The 15,886-nt window shown below is 38.3% G+C and overlaps 1 protein-coding gene across 1 annotated transcript; it reads right to left on the bottom strand.

Moving 5' to 3' along the window:
- Nucleotides 1-800: 800 nt before the first annotated feature.
- On the bottom strand, nucleotides 801-7,133 carry LOC307001866 (uncharacterized protein; the record flags this gene model as incomplete). Its single annotated transcript, XM_079618879.1, has 10 exons — nucleotides 6,741-7,133; nucleotides 5,586-5,742; nucleotides 5,283-5,375; nucleotides 5,063-5,137; nucleotides 4,672-4,758; nucleotides 4,210-4,284; nucleotides 4,080-4,106; nucleotides 3,771-3,847; nucleotides 1,530-1,573; nucleotides 801-837 (listed from the first exon to the last, which is right to left on the bottom strand). The coding sequence occupies exons 1-10, from the start codon at nucleotides 6,954-6,956 to the stop codon at nucleotides 801-803; spliced, it is 888 nt and encodes a 295-aa protein (XP_079475005.1). The 5' UTR covers nucleotides 6,957-7,133.
- Between the last annotated feature and the right edge of the window lie 8,753 nt (nucleotides 7,134-15,886).

Here is a 15,886-nt window from a genome sequence, read left to right as displayed (position 1 = left end):
GTTGTTTACATGCTACATTGATTATGGCCAAGCAGGCGCCCTTAAAATAGCATATGAATCACTGACTTTAGACTAGGTTTTTCCTACATGCCTCGGGGTACAAAGTCAATTGCGCTGGGTGCAAGATAGGGCCCCAAGTGTCACTGTCTGTCAACTGCCCACAGCCTGGTTGCAGTGTCCTTTTTTTTATACCTGGCAACAGAACCGGGCCCCAAGTTCCCATTTTAGAGACTAAAGTAAACGTTTGTTACTTAACAGCACAGACTGTTCTGCAATGTAACCATTGGTACCACAATGAAGACTGGTGTGCGACTTGAACGGGACTTTATATAGTGTGTACCAGTCTTTGACAGCAAGAGGAAGGAATGAAATGAAAAGGAGTTCCAGTACTGACTAAAGACACAGTAGAAACTGTCAACATACAAGAGATTAGAAAATAAACTGGCATGTGTAATACAAATGGGTCCCCAGTCCTATTCCCCAGTCCTCCATACCAACAAGCCCAAATGCTGTTAGTATGATGCCTACTAAAGGAAAAGCTTAGTATATTTATTCAAGTCTTCATGTACATCCTAGTATTAAAAATACTACACAATGATCTCTGCTAGGTCACTTACATGAGTGTGAGTGATGTCTGTTAGACATGACATGGAAAAGCTTAGTAAATACAAATCTTTATTAAAACAATACAAACCTACCAAAAATGAACAAATAACATAAAAAAAAAAAACCTAGACAAGGATCAATTTGCATATAACATTTGTGTAGGTTTTATGACAGGAAAATAAAACGAGTGAGTATCAAGCCGTCTGCCAGGTTGGAGGCCAGGTTTTCCCGCTGAAAAAAGACAAGAGATAGGTGGTCAGTGAAAAAAGTATGAATAATGACTTATTATTCAATGCTGTAACGTCTACACTATACTATTACATAGTATTAGAGTACAGTAATTAAGATGTAAGACAAGGTATTCAATAGGAGTGATGTTAAGATTAACCATAGGCCTAAAAAATTAAAATAGCATCTAGAGTTTTTAATAAACAAAGAAAAATATATAGACAACACCGTTTACAACTGGTAACTCATAACCTAATACAATTAAGATAGTAGTATAGAGTATACAGTAGATTGCAAAGACTTAAAAACAGAATTTTGAAAATGCAATATTGTCTGGCCTAGCCAATGTAGCACTCAGTGAGAGTAGGGTTGGTAATGAATAGTCAAGGGTGTGGTTAACACAACTTTAGGTATATCCATTACAACTATCATGATCACAAGCTACGGCTATAGGTCAATAGTTCTTATTCAGCACTTCCCCTTGAATCTAAATGTCAAAAAACACTTGAGACAAGTTTATTTTCCTTTTTTTGTTGTTTTTTTGGCTCAATGTCATCTGTCAAACACAGTAGTTCTAACCAACTGGTTTAGTTGCCATGCAACGTGTTGTCTTTTAATTTGCTGGAAGGTTTGTGTTGTGCATTGCAATGTAAAAAATGGGGTAAGGGCGAACTGTCCAAGCAAGGGTACCATACCATAGATCGCAGGGCATCCAGTCGTACAGGACTTCGGTCTTCCCCTGTGGAAGGCAAAAAAAGACATGGAAATGTGTTACATGAAATATTGCACACAGAATTACAATGCAAACTTAAATTGAATGATTTGGAGTGACATTAGGTGATCAGTTTTCAAATAATTTCAGTAATTTCAAAATTATTGTAAGAGGAAAACCCCTTGAGATGTGACATCTAGTTTTCGAGGGGGCCTCTAATGCATGAATGTTTTTGAGAATGCACCAATAAAAATTAGTTTCCCTCCCTACACAAACAATTTCTCACTCAATTTAGTGTGCTTTTTTATAATTTATGTAAAAAAAAGATTTGCCTATCTTCCTTTGTGTGCCAGTTTTCTCTAAACTTCTAAAAACCTTATTACATTTTGTTTTACTTATTTGGAAATGAGACATTTGTACCACTCACTCTGGGACATTTTAAATGATACTAAACATAATACTCAATGATAATCATTCACATTAAACCATATGTATTCTTGTGTGATTTTTTGGTGTGCATAAGAGAGAATGAAATGTAGATTAGGTGAGACTGTATGAGGGGGAGGTCAAATGTTCATTTCCAGCAAGGTCCTTTGTCTTACTGAGCAGTGATCGTTCTTTAACCAGTTTTTCCAGTCTTGCACGATTAAAGATAATAGGAACAAGTATATTTCCCAGAACAACAATCAGGTCCATATTCTGTCCATATTCAGGTCCATGTCCATATTCAAGCAATAGTCTGTCAGGATATCAACCATCATGTAGTTAACAGGGAAGAGGGTTCCCACCCTTTCTCCACATCAAATATAAGGACCTTTAAAGGATATTTCTAGGCATTTAAAAATAAATGTTTAGAGACATGGATCAAGGGCAAATCTTATTGAAGTGACAAAGAATTCCCTGGTGATACAATTGGCACTATTTGATACAATTGGCTAGCCTGGCTAACGTCAGACCTCGTCTCATTGAGACGTGGTCTGGGAACCACATGTTAATTTTCTCGTATTTGAGGTGTAGTTTACGAATGCCCAGAGCCGTTTATTGGGCGCTACGAATGTCTATCAAATACGCCTGTACGTAGCTCATAGCCAATTGTTTCAATTATACCAGATGACGCATGTAGAGTGACAGAAATTCGACGAGGAAGAAGACGATGGGTCAGAGATTTTTTTTTCAAAATAAACTTGCGTTCTTAACTACTTAGAACACTATCTAAGGCCGCATCGAAAGGTAACTTCGCGTCTACTGCCATGTTGGATCCATAGATATAAACAAACTGCTTCGGTGTGTCGCATAGACGTCATCATCGTCTTGCTGCTCCCTCCCCGTTCTGTGAGTGGTACCCTTTTTGAGGGGAAAATCTGGTCAATGGTGTCCAGGCAGCATAGCAGCGTGAATAAAATTGTGCTGCGCGCAAGGCAGCATGGGGAAACCCAGGCTAACAATTGGCACTAAATTTCACAATGGACATGCATTCGAAATTTAGCAATAGGACACACTCCACTGTGACTACAGGAGATACAGTGCTTAGCTTTGCTGACATCTAAGCAGATGATGCGGGTCCCACCAATTAAGGTTCACTTTAGTTTAATTTATGATGCTGAGTAACTTGTACATGGTTCAGTGGCATGCCACTGGGGTACCTGGGCTTTGAGTAGTGTGTGCCCAAGAAGGAGCACTAGCATTCTCAGTTACTTTCTGAGTTTGTCACAGGACAACTTCTAAACTGGCAGTGCAACACCAAGATTTTTCACCAAGATTTTTTTTTTTTTAATCAAATACCTTTTCACAGTTTTATATGATTTTAGTTGTAGTTTAAACCTTGCAGAAAAATTATGCTGGTTGCTGGATGGTCTAAGATAGTCTAGGGTGGGCTGAAAGAGAAGATGGTGCATTCCAGCGCGTAACATACGTCACGACCAAGTAGCGATTGGTTGAAGCAGAAATTATCTGCCCACCAGGAAGCAAATATTCCAATGGATAGGTTCCAGGCGCTTTGCACAAAGTGAAATAATGTGAAAGCGTTTGGTGTATCAGGCTAAGAATGGACATCATAAGATGGTCAAACCAACTAAAACCATCAAATCTCATGCAAAAACATTAACTGGTAAAAAAAATGGCTGATCAAACCAGCTTCAAAACATGCTTAGGCTAGCCAAGATGTATTTTCTGTAGGGAAGACATCATATCAGATAAAACAATCAAACTACCTCTCCAATCCTACCTTTCTCTGCCTTGTCCGTATTATCCCACGGTATGGGTGCACATCCCGATTGTTGTGGGGGCAATCTTTTGTTCTCACTGTACAACATAAGTACATAGAGTAGTGAATGATAAATGATAACCCAAATGCAAATGTAGCCTTGTAAAATACTTAATACTTGAAAAACTATCACACGAACACTATGCATACAATTCATATGGAAATTAATTAAACCAATAATATCAGGAAGACCTGCACAACAATTCAATGAATACTCTGTGTTGATAATGTAAAAGATGACAGAATATTAGATGTCAGATTTTAATTCACCTCTCTTCCTCTGATTTCGTCTTTTCCCTATATAAACAAATAGACTTGGTTCAGTACAGTACAGAGTTTTGAAGCTTAAGCATTTTCTTTCAAAGATAAAGAACAGAAATAAAGCTGAAAAGCTTAAGACCTTGTCCAGTAGGAGGTTGATCAGCCACAGCCTCAGTCCCAGCCCCCTGGTCCACGGATATTGTGGCTACTGAATCTAAAATGAGTGAAGAGATAGCATTGTCTATCGTAATATACAATTAGGTCATAACAGAGATCTGACAAAAAAAGAGCTTAAAGTGATCCTACAGAGTACATCCAACCATAGCCCTGTTGTTTGAGCTTCCCAAGTGCTGTTGGTAGGAAGAATAACAAGAGAATTTGGTACAGCATAGACTACATAGCAAACCATCTGTTTACGCTAATACAATGACACCATGAGCTCATTTTCAGTTTAATTTCTCATGGTACCATTCAGCGTAAAGTTCCTGTTCTCTATTTGGTCTATGTTGTACCAAATTCTCTCGTTCTTGTTCCCACTGACAGCATACAGTGAGCTCAAATGACAGGGCTATGGTTGGAAGTACTCCGGACACTGTAACACCTTGTACTGTAGGAGGAGGGATAGGCAACAATTCTGGACCATCCTCAGTCCCAGCCCCCTGGTCCAAACTCTCACCGCCTGTCAAATCTGAGGATGAGAATGAGTGGAAAGAAGATGTTGTCTCTCCAAAGTGTATACACAGATGACATAATATACAGTACAATTAGGGGCTGTATTCACAAAGAATCTTAGGGATAAAAAGTATCTCAAGATTTTAGGAGAAAATTTAGCGCTAAGCCTTAGTGAGGACATTTTAACGTCATGTAGGAATTATTTTTGTGCTAAAATGAAATTCTTTGTGAATACAGCCCCTGGTCAAAATAGATATTTGCTGCTAAAGGACATCTCACAAGGATATAAAGAACAGATATAAAGCTGAAGAGCTTAAGACCTTGTCCAGTAAGAGGTTGATCAGCCACAGCCACAGTCCCAGCCCCCTGGTCCACGGATATTATGGCTACTGAATCTGAAGATAAGCGGAGAGATGGTGTTGTGTCTCATAAAAGTTGAAATAGGTGTAGTGAAAATACATCTGCTGCTAAAGCACATTCTCACAAAAATCTCAAGGAGAACACAATAAAGTGAAGGCACCAAATCTGGGCCAAACGCACCTTGTTCTCTTGTTAATGGGGTAATCTCAAAATTTAAAGTGACAGTAGCCTCCCCAGGTTCATGGCTACTGTCTGTTGCCTGGTCTGTATTTACTAGAAGAATACACACAAACAATTTATTATACGCAATTAGGTCACAATGTGAAAGCTAAGGCAAAATAAAACAATACCCACAAGCCTCAGATACTCAGTGAAGCACAGTTGCCCTTACTATTTCCAATCATTGCTCAACACCATCTACTCCTAAATAATAATATAAAAAAATACATAGATAAAGTTTATAGTATATAAATATAGTCTTACCTTCAACCATCATTTTAAAAATTTCATAAATGTTTTGCACACAGGTCTGTGCACCTTTGCCCAACACTTGATCTTTAGGCAAGATCATTTTGGCCTTTTTTTGTGGATATTCCACCAGGAGCAAAGGCCTCCAGCCGACTGCGTGCAGCTTCTCTATCTAAAGATACAAAATAAAAAACATTAAACCAATTACAAGTGCTTTGGTGTGGCTGTGTATGGATCTTTGTCTGTTTATCACAATATCACAAAGCTAGGACACAAATGCAGGTCCACACGAAATACTTAGGGTCAAAGCAGACTTTTGTAACATCACAAGGAATAGCTGTATTCAAGATCCCAGAAGCCCTTTGCATGGCTGACTTAACAGGCATGATCAAGAGAAAATTAGCTTGATCAACTTAGCTGAATAGCAGGCTAACTACCGGTAGGTATGACTTTTTTGTTGTTGAAATAGTGTTATTGACCCACAGAATGCTTTGCATTAAGCCAGACAGACAGCCAGTCAGCCACCCATCTGAAACAAGCCTAAAATAAACACAAGCGAGAAAACTACAAGACAAGAACACAAGACCAAAAGAGTAAAAGTATGCACATGCACGTGTCGTGTTCATCCTGCATAAACGTCTAAGTAGCAATGTCGCAAGGTTAGTAGTGCTTCATATCAAGAACAGTGTTAGTAGTATTACTTTTGGTGAACACTAAATGCCATTTCGTATGAGATGCAGTTTGACTGACAGTCACAAACAAGGTCAGATGGTAGCACCATTAGATTTCAGTGTGATATCTAATGCACCTGTGTCTTATTGGCCAAGTTCAGTTCACGTGTCAAATAGCTCACAAAATGTGATGTCAACCGAGCGCCATGTGCTTACATACTGGTGCTTGTTGTGCACAGGGGAAAGTCAACTGTTCTTCATATGAAGCACTGTGAAACATCTTACAGTGCTGCAGGCTCTGAGCTCAGTGATCCTGAGAGTCTTTGGTCTGTTTGCAACGTTTTTCAATGACAGTAGAGTACTACAGTTAAGATGCTAAAACTGTTGAATAAATAGCTTTCATAAAGATGTTAATGCATTATCTTGTCTCAGTCAAAATCAGAAATTCCCCCAAGTACCCAAAAATGACTATGGTGACAAAACAACAAAAATGACTTACCAAAATGACGGCATCGTCCCACAAATGTGAGGTCACCTGATTTTTTTTGGTGTTGGCAACCCATGTTTGTTTTTTTTGCTCAAATTTTTCGATCTTTTTGTTTAGGCGGACATTTTTAGGCTGTGGAGCCTTGCACATGGGGCACTTCTTGAAGCCATTAAAAACTTTTTTTTTACACGCTGGGCAGGTCTTCTTGAGCCCTCCACCTTTTGACATGTTTTGATGCTGTAAATCAGACAGAAGGCATATTGTCTATTATTAAGGCATGTCTATTACCATTGTAGAAAACTACAAATTCCTTTATTGCTAAGACATTTTAACTACACAACAATGGTGTCAATCTTTTAACAGTTATTTTGCAGTTATGTCGAAGTACGTTTGTGACTAATTCAGAGAATCCAGTATAATCGTTGTGATTTGCTGTGCCTACATCAAACATGTTAGTAGTAAGGCTAATGCTACAAAAATATATGCACTGCAGATGTGCTGACAAAACGTAGGGCTATAACACCGCTGCATTTTGAACCTTTTGATGATTGAAATTTGCATCAACAAGCCTGTCTATTATGCTTTAGTTTAACTTGTCTTTATAAGTTTTATGCTTATATCTATCACCTTCTCTGGTATATACCAGCGTCACAAACATGACTTTGTCCTGGTTCAGTTATGATACAATTTTAAGACACTGGATTTACTCCAAACATCTGAATGTCAGACTAACTGATGGTTATGTTTGATGGCCGCTTTTTTAGTAAGTAACCATAAAAAACACAAATCAAAAACTACTAAATATAAAATAAAATACTACACTACTTCAATGTAAATTAAATGTCTAGAACATCATACCTCAACAGCAAATACAAAAAACAATATGTAATACCAATAGTGATTTTCATAGACATGGGTGTAAAATTATCAAAATGTCTTACCCTGGGCTCACTGAGATCTTCAAAGACTGGGTGGTTTTCCGACATGGTACATGCACAGATACAATACAAAAATACAGACAATAATAAGAGATAATAATAACAAGAGATAGAGATATGGAGATATGATGTAGAACAGCAAAAAATCTGTAGAACAGACAAGAAAGCATCATTAGATATATCTCTGAGAAAAAATATAATAATGTCTACATTAACGCGAGACACTAGACAGGTGAATAGGGTACAATTTTAAAATAATAGATATCACCATGAAACGTCATCAGTTGATTACTATACACAAGTATATAAAAACAATGTATTACAAGTTTTTGAAATTTGTATGTTTAATTATGCATAGTAGGCATTATCTAATTAAAAATGCGCAATTTTGCATATATTTTCGGTAACATAAATCTGAACATATGATAAAGCCAGGTGCAAAACTTATGTTTACACACAAGATGAAAAAATAAATGTCAGATGGATTTCAGGATCCGGCCTAAATGCTTCCATTACTTAGGAAATCAAAAAATATAACTTACTAAAAAAAAACAAAAAAAAAATTATATTTTCGCCATATTTGTTTTAATTAAAATGTCACATAAATCAGGCCAGGAATGATTTACAAATCCCTTTGAAAATATCTTAGAATATTTAGAATACTAAGAATACTAAGAAAATAATAAGAATACTGCTAAGTATATAACAACTGGAAAGTTTGGTGTAACGTTACATAAAGTTAGGTGCTAGCAGCTACATAGGCCGAGATGTTTGTAATGTAAAAAGTCATACTTTTTTTGAGGAAAACACCTATTTACAGACACAATATCTTGTCAAATCTTTAGTAATGAACAATACAACCCATCTAAAACGTATCAAAACTTATAACTCAACATTATAGATAGTAAATAAGCAACGCAGGTCTGAGATACATACCGATTTGTAGATGGGATCCTCGCAATGACTGGAAAAACCGCGAAATTCTAGGATGCGCGCAAGGAAGTGTGACGTCTCGCCGTCATGGCAACAGAGTCCGATTTAATATTAATTTATTATTAGTCTTCATTGTTTTTTGTTTTCGTTGTCTGTATATGCCTATCTGTCAATTAAAACATTTAAAAAAAAATAGTAAATTAGTCCAAATATTATTTACACTAAGATGATGGATGGGAGTTTGATTGATCAAGCCTGCCTCTAGTGATCCGGTTATCCGTGTGTCCACCACGAAAGAATCCGTGGTGCCATCACAGAATTTGACAATAAGCAAAAGGCTATACAAACGGATCGAGATAAGATGTTCAGTTTAATTAGGCTACATTGCATCGCAAACACAGACAACTTGAATAGCCTACTTAAAATGTTAAAATCAGCAATTTAGGCAATATCGTCCAGTGAACGTGAAAACATCTGTGGCGACCACTGAATATTCCGTGGTCCCGTCACGGAAGAAGAGTGGTGCCATCACAGAATTTGGCAATAAGCAAAAGGCTATAGCCTACAAACTGATCAGGGGAGATAAGAGGTTCACATTTTAATTAGGCTACATTGCATCGCAAACTAATATGGAATAGCCTACTTAAAGTGTTAATATCAGCAGGTAATATCGTCCAGTCAGTGAATGTGAAACAATCCATGGCGACCACTGAATATTCCGTGGTTCCGTCACGGAAAAAGAATCCGTGGTGCCATCACAGAATTTGACAATAAGCAAAAGGCTATACAAACTGATCAGGGGAGAATAGGTTCACAGTTTAATTAGGCTACATTGCATTGCAAACTCAGACCACTGGAATAGACTACTTAAAGTGTTAAAATCAGCAGGTAATATCGTCCAGTGAATGTGAAACAATCTGTGGCGACCACTGAATATTCCGTGGTTCCTTCACGGAATAATAATCCGTGGTGCCATCACAGAATTTGACAATAAGCAAAAGGCTATACAAACTGATCAGTGGAGAATAGGTTCACAGTTTAATTTGGCTACATTGCATCGCAAACACAGACAACTTGAATAGCCTACTTTAAGTGTCAAAATCAGCAATAGACAATATCGTCCAGTGAACGTGAAACAATGGCGATCACTGAATATTCCGTGGTAACGTCACGGAATTAAGGGTGACCAGAAGTTATCCTAGCGATCAAACGACGACAGAACAATGCAATATCAAGTTAAAATCACTTTAAAACTAAATATTTAAAGTAAAGTACTTTAAGTGAACTAAGAATATTTAAAGCGATACCTTTCCAAATTATAAAACGACGTCTAGTGGGGGAACGCATGTGTTGTAACAGTCCGTGTGTGGACCACGGATGCTGCTGTCATTGACTTACAATAGGCATCACATCCGTGGGCATATCACGGAATTTTCGGCGATTCCGTGAAACTGACACAGATTTTGAGTTAAGGGGCCGTGTTCATTTCACGGAATTCTGTGAGATCAGGTTGAGTATGTAGTAACACTTGAGTCATTACTAGTTAGTTAACATGATCTTCACTTTAGAATACAGATCCAAATAATTACTAATTCCTATAGAAGTATGTAGTAACACTTGTACACTAGTAACACATTATTTCTCTGGGAAGTATTAAAAAAATAGTAGTTATTGATTAGTTAATAGTGAACTACCACTTAAATCTGTGTGCTATTAATTACTAATTCGTTAATCAGAGTTACTTGTTAGTTAACTGTAGTTACTAGATTGTTAACATTGTGTTACTCAGTTGTTCCTGTGTAGTTATTCATTAACGAAGGATCCGTATTTTAAAGTGTTACCATAAAAGCCATTTCTTTGCATGGCGTGTGAACATGTAAGAACTTGAGCTTTTTATCAACTCTGTAGGTAACATATTCCACTGACGAGCAGCCACACAAGAAAAAGCAGAGTTTCCAAATGCTGTCCTGCGTTTAGGGATCCTGCATTCCCCTCGCACTGTGGATCTAGTGGCTCGAGTTGTTGTTTCAGAGCCCAAAGAGATAAATTCTTTTAGTGGAAGAGAAGCGTTGTCATAAAGGATCTTATACATCAAACACAGATTGGTGTGAACAAGGCCGGACTTACCATTGGGCTTGACTGGGCTGCAGCCCATGGGCCCTGCCCAGTAGGGGGCCCCCTCCCTTACCAGTTTTCATTTGTTTGTTTTGTTCGGTTAACTTGTATGCCAGATATCCAGAAATTATTAGCCGTATTTCCACTGTCTGGCCATGTGCGAGCGAGGGCTATAATCAGCCCAAAGTAGTGACTTGAGCACTTGAAAACAAAATCCAATACACTTTAGTGCGCACGCACGCGCCACACGCGTCTTTCCGCGCTCACAGAGTAGTTTGAAAGACGGAGGGGAGCACGGGATAAAATACCCGGGCCTTAATATCCTCCGACTGAGAGTTTCGAGGCCATAATCAAACGGCACAACCTGATATTTATCTTTATTTCACAAAGAATAACATGCGTGTTGATCCATCTGCTCCATTGCGATCGGCTACTTAACAGCTTCAATATGCTTTTAGTCCAAAAGAGCGCACATTTAGAAACATCTGGATAAATTATCATATGTCTCATTGCTTTACTGAGAATGATACTTTCTATAATATAATTTTTTTCACTAAATTATGTGCTCTGGAGAGTTTTGAGCGCTCTCTCCATTGCCATCACAAACAGGAATAGGCATATAGCCTACATAAAATGCACTCACGGTGGTTGAGCGCGGTAAAGTTAGTTTTAGGTTCGATATTCGCCGGACATTTATTTTCCTTTGCCACTGTTCTATATAGGGTCGGCAGTCTTACGAAGATATATCAATAGCAGAATTACAGTAACCATTGTATATCGAAATTAAATATTCATTCAAAAGCACCTACGTGCGCTATAGCTGCATATGCTTTGACGCGTTTCCACAGCGCATGATGCCCAAGGGAACATCTGCCAATTACACCAACTGCGTTAAACGCAGCCTATAATTTTTATTATTTAAAATTACTTTTAACATTTAAAAACAGACATTTTCAAATTCCAAAGCTTGAAGAAGGTTGAATGCCTGTGTCTGTGGGTGGAACTGTGGGAGCGGTAGTAATGTGAACTGGTGTGCATAGCTACACCATGGTAACACTCTTGTCCCCAAAAGTATTGCTATACAACGATATTCAATATGTTGTCCCACGGTGAGTAATTTTTCCCTGTTGCACCTACACAAAATGGGTTCCCTCACCTGCCAAATCCCACTTTAACCACTGATTATGATGACTACTTAATATTAGCCTACCACTAAACTTTGACTATAGGCATGTTTCATATTAATTGTTCTAAGAACCTCAAAGCATATTTATTTTGTAGTGCAAATAGGGCCCAAACATAAACTCAAGCCCAGGGGCCCCCAGCACCCGAAGTCCTGCCCTGGGTGTGAATTATCAAATTTTCAAAGCTAAGAAATTGGTATTTTACAAGAATATGACAGTGATGAAATCGTCTGCTTTTCTGATCGTGAATCTTTAGAGAGGTTTTATATAATGACTCAAGTGGCTTGAGGGCAGTTTTAGTAACTTGTCATACAATATCGAAAATGAGGAACTATCATTGCATTCAGATAGGCTCCTGAGGCCTCGATTGTAAGAGTTTCGAATGTATCTGAATTGTGCCATATTAAATTTTATTGTATTTGATAACTTTTTTTTATGTTTTTTAAAGCCTAAATTTGGTTCCAATATGACACCTAAATATTTTACCTGTTCTTGATTTGAAATGTTTTGTCCTTCAATTAAAATATTAGGGTAAATTTGTATTTTAGAACGATTTGTGAAAAATATTGAAACAGTCTTATCTAAATTTAGAGTGAGGCATGAGTTTTTCAGCCACAAAGAAACTTTCTTAATCTCTTTGGTCAGTTTTTGAGCGACTTCTTCCGCAGTTTTACCATGTGCATATAGCACCGTATCATCAGCATACATGATGATTTTACTCTTACACACAGTTGGTAGGTTATTTATGTAAAGGGTAAAAAGCAGGGGGCCCAGAATGGAACCTTGTGGCACTCCCATGCTACAAGGTCTTAATAGTGATTTTTTGTTGTCAACCACAACACATTGTTGTCTGTCATTAAGGTAAGATTTAATCCATGCTATTGTATTTGTGTCAAGAAAAAAAAAAGCAGATAGTTTGCTGATGAGAAGCTGGTGATTAACTGTATCAAAGGCCTTTCTCAAGTCCAGAAAGACCGCCCCTACCACACCTCCACCATCAAGACTAGATTTAATGTCTTCTATCAAGTAGCAGCATGCAGACTCTGTGGAGTATCTTAAGTTAAGTTAAAATTGTAGGATCAAGTTGCGTTTTTTTAACAAGCGGTTTAATCATAGCTAGCTTAAAGGTTTTTGGTACGTGTCCTAGAGACAAAGATGAATTAATGATATTAAGAAGAGGATCTATGATATCCGGAAGCATCTCTTTCAGCAGCTTAGTCGGTATAGGGTCTAACATACAAGTTGTTGATTTAGATGATTTGACGAGTTTGCAAAATTCTTCCTTTCCTATAGCAACAAATGAATCAATTTCCCTCAGGGAGACTACAATGCACTCCCTGATGCGATACTGTATTCGACAGTTGCATAGTTATAATTAAGTCCCTGATAGTATCGATCTTATAAGTGAAGAAGTTCATAAAGTCATTACTGCTGTGTTGCTTGGAAACTTCTGAGCTTGAAGCTTTCTTTTTCGTTAGTTTAGCCACTGTTTCAAATAAATACCTAGGATTATGTTTATTTTCATCTAATAGGGTTGAAAAATAAGCAGATCTAGCAGCTTTTGAAGCCTCTCTGTAAGCAATCGAGCTCTCCTTCCATGAAATCCGAAATACCTCTAGTTTTGTTTTCTTCCAGTTGCGCTCCATTTTTCTGGCTGCTCTCTTAAGGGCCTGAGTGTGCTCGTTGTGCCATGGTGTTGGACTATGTTCTTTTATCTTCTTTAAGCGCAGCGGAGCAACTGTGTTTAAAGTGCTGGAAAAGAGAGAGTTAAAAGTTTCTGTTGCAATATCAAGTTGTTCTAAGCTATCCGGGATGCTGAGATGATGAAATTGATTAGGAAGATTATTGATAAAGCAATCTTTAGTGGCAGAAGTGATCGGTCTAACATATTTATAACACGGAGTCGGCTTTGCAGCCTTGGCTAAATGCAGGGGCGGAGTGGCAATCGGGAGAGTCGGGACTTTTCCCGGTGGGCCGGTATTGTTTTGAGGCCGCGAGGGCCGGTCTGATAATAATTATACATTGCAAGTTAGCAACACCATCCGGCGGCCTGATGTGCGGCCGCTGCCCGCTGGTCAAACTGTGCAGCCTCTCTCTTTTTTCATCTCGCTGCACCTGGAAAAAATGAGCGCGTCGCTTCAATTATGAGCGCACTTGCCGCGCACTTGCCGCGCAGATCCACACAGATCAAATCACGTGAATATTAAAAACTCAAAGAGACAGCAGTTGTTCAACGCGTCTCTGGGAATGAGCGCTCAATGTGTGCTCTACTACACACACACACTGAAGCAAGCGCGTGCTTGTGTCAGCGCTTCACTGTAGCTATGTATGAGGACATGATGTAGGCTACACATGATGACACATGAACTTCATCACAGAGCTGCTATGAGAGTCACTTCATGAGAATTTCACCATTTCATTTGATAAAACTATCGCCATTCATTCGTATCATACACACACAGAAACTGTAATGTCTTTACGACAACCTGTCAAAATAAAAGTTCGGCATCAACTCAAAAAAATTATGAAAGAAATTGCACAGTAAAATGTACTGTAAAATAATAATAATGATGAAATCTATTAAAACTTATTTTAAAAAGGAATATCACACAAGTTTTCATACATGTTTTAATTTAAACAGTAAACTTGCCAAAACAATAACACAATTTTCTTTCAAAAGCACCATTTCTAAAAGTAAATTTGTATTTGTGCCTATAATGTTTTATTTTTATTTTTTTATTGTCAGCTGATAAAACCTGTGCTTCAGGGACCATATTCATATAACATCTAAGGCTAAATGTAGAAAATCAGTCCAGTCTCCTCAGCTGTAAATGTCATTGGCTGTTAAAGTCTTGTGTTGCTTATAATAAATTGACATGTTGATAACACTTAGGCCACATTTACACATAGCCGGGTATTTAGAGAAACTAATATTTCCCCCCCTCCGTTTTCAATAATAACATCGTGCACACAACCCGCATAAATACGCCGTCGATCGCCATCCTAACTATGCTAAACCTATGGGCGGCAGTGTAGGGAGAAGGATAAAGCCATGCAAGCCAATCAGAATCCTCAGAATCGACAAGAGAGAACCTAAAACCCCGTTTCTCCCAGTTGACACGACAACACATAACCGGCGTTTTCAGAAATCTCCACTTTGGCCGGAGTTTTTAGAAATAATCGTTTTCTGGGATAAAAACGGCGTTTTCGTGTAAATGACAGGCCAAAACGCAGAGAAATATCTGCGTTTCCCCATCGTGTAAACGGGGCCTTAGTCTCATAATGCTCTCAATTACATGTCGTTGCATACTGTATGCATTAGTGAGTGTGGTGGTGCTTATGGGGTGATGAGACGGGTGGGGGGGGATACTCACTGCAAAAAACTAGACTACACCACTGTAACTCCCCCTGTAGGGCCGGTGGTCTACGAAATTTCCCGGTAGATTTTTTGGTCCCACTCCGCCCCTGGCTAAATGTAATTTACATGAGACTAGATAATGATCTGAGATGTCATCGCTCTGCTGCAGTATTTCAACGGCATCAACATCTATTCCATGTGATAGTATTTGATCTAGAGTATGATTACGGCAATGAGTAGGTCCTGACAAATGTGTTTAACTCCAATTGAGTTTATAATGTCTTTAAATGCCAATCCCAATGCATCTTTTTCATTATCTATGTGTATATTAAAATCACCAACAATTAGTACTTTATCTTTATAATTAGTACACTTCGCTAATTAGTACACTACGTCACGTCCCGCCGAAATATATGGGCCTATAAATATAGCTTGACAGGCTGATATACTCTGATTTTCATCTCTTCAGCGAAGCTCTCGCATCGCTGGATCCTGAGAGGAAGAAGCCGCGCTGTCTGAAAAAGCCTTCTGCGGGACGAGCCTTTGCATCTGAAGCCGCTGGTCGACAACTCGCCGCCTTTAGTCGCCGTTCCTGCTACGCTATTCAGCATGTTATATCCTTTTTCAATT

Source organism: Phoxinus phoxinus (genome assembly GCF_949152265.1).
Source record: "Phoxinus phoxinus genome assembly, chromosome: 7".
Taxonomy (NCBI): Eukaryota; Metazoa; Chordata; class Actinopteri; order Cypriniformes; family Leuciscidae; genus Phoxinus; species Phoxinus phoxinus.
The sequence above is the reverse complement of the archived record's forward strand: the minus strand, read 5'-3'. Positions and strand labels throughout refer to the sequence as shown.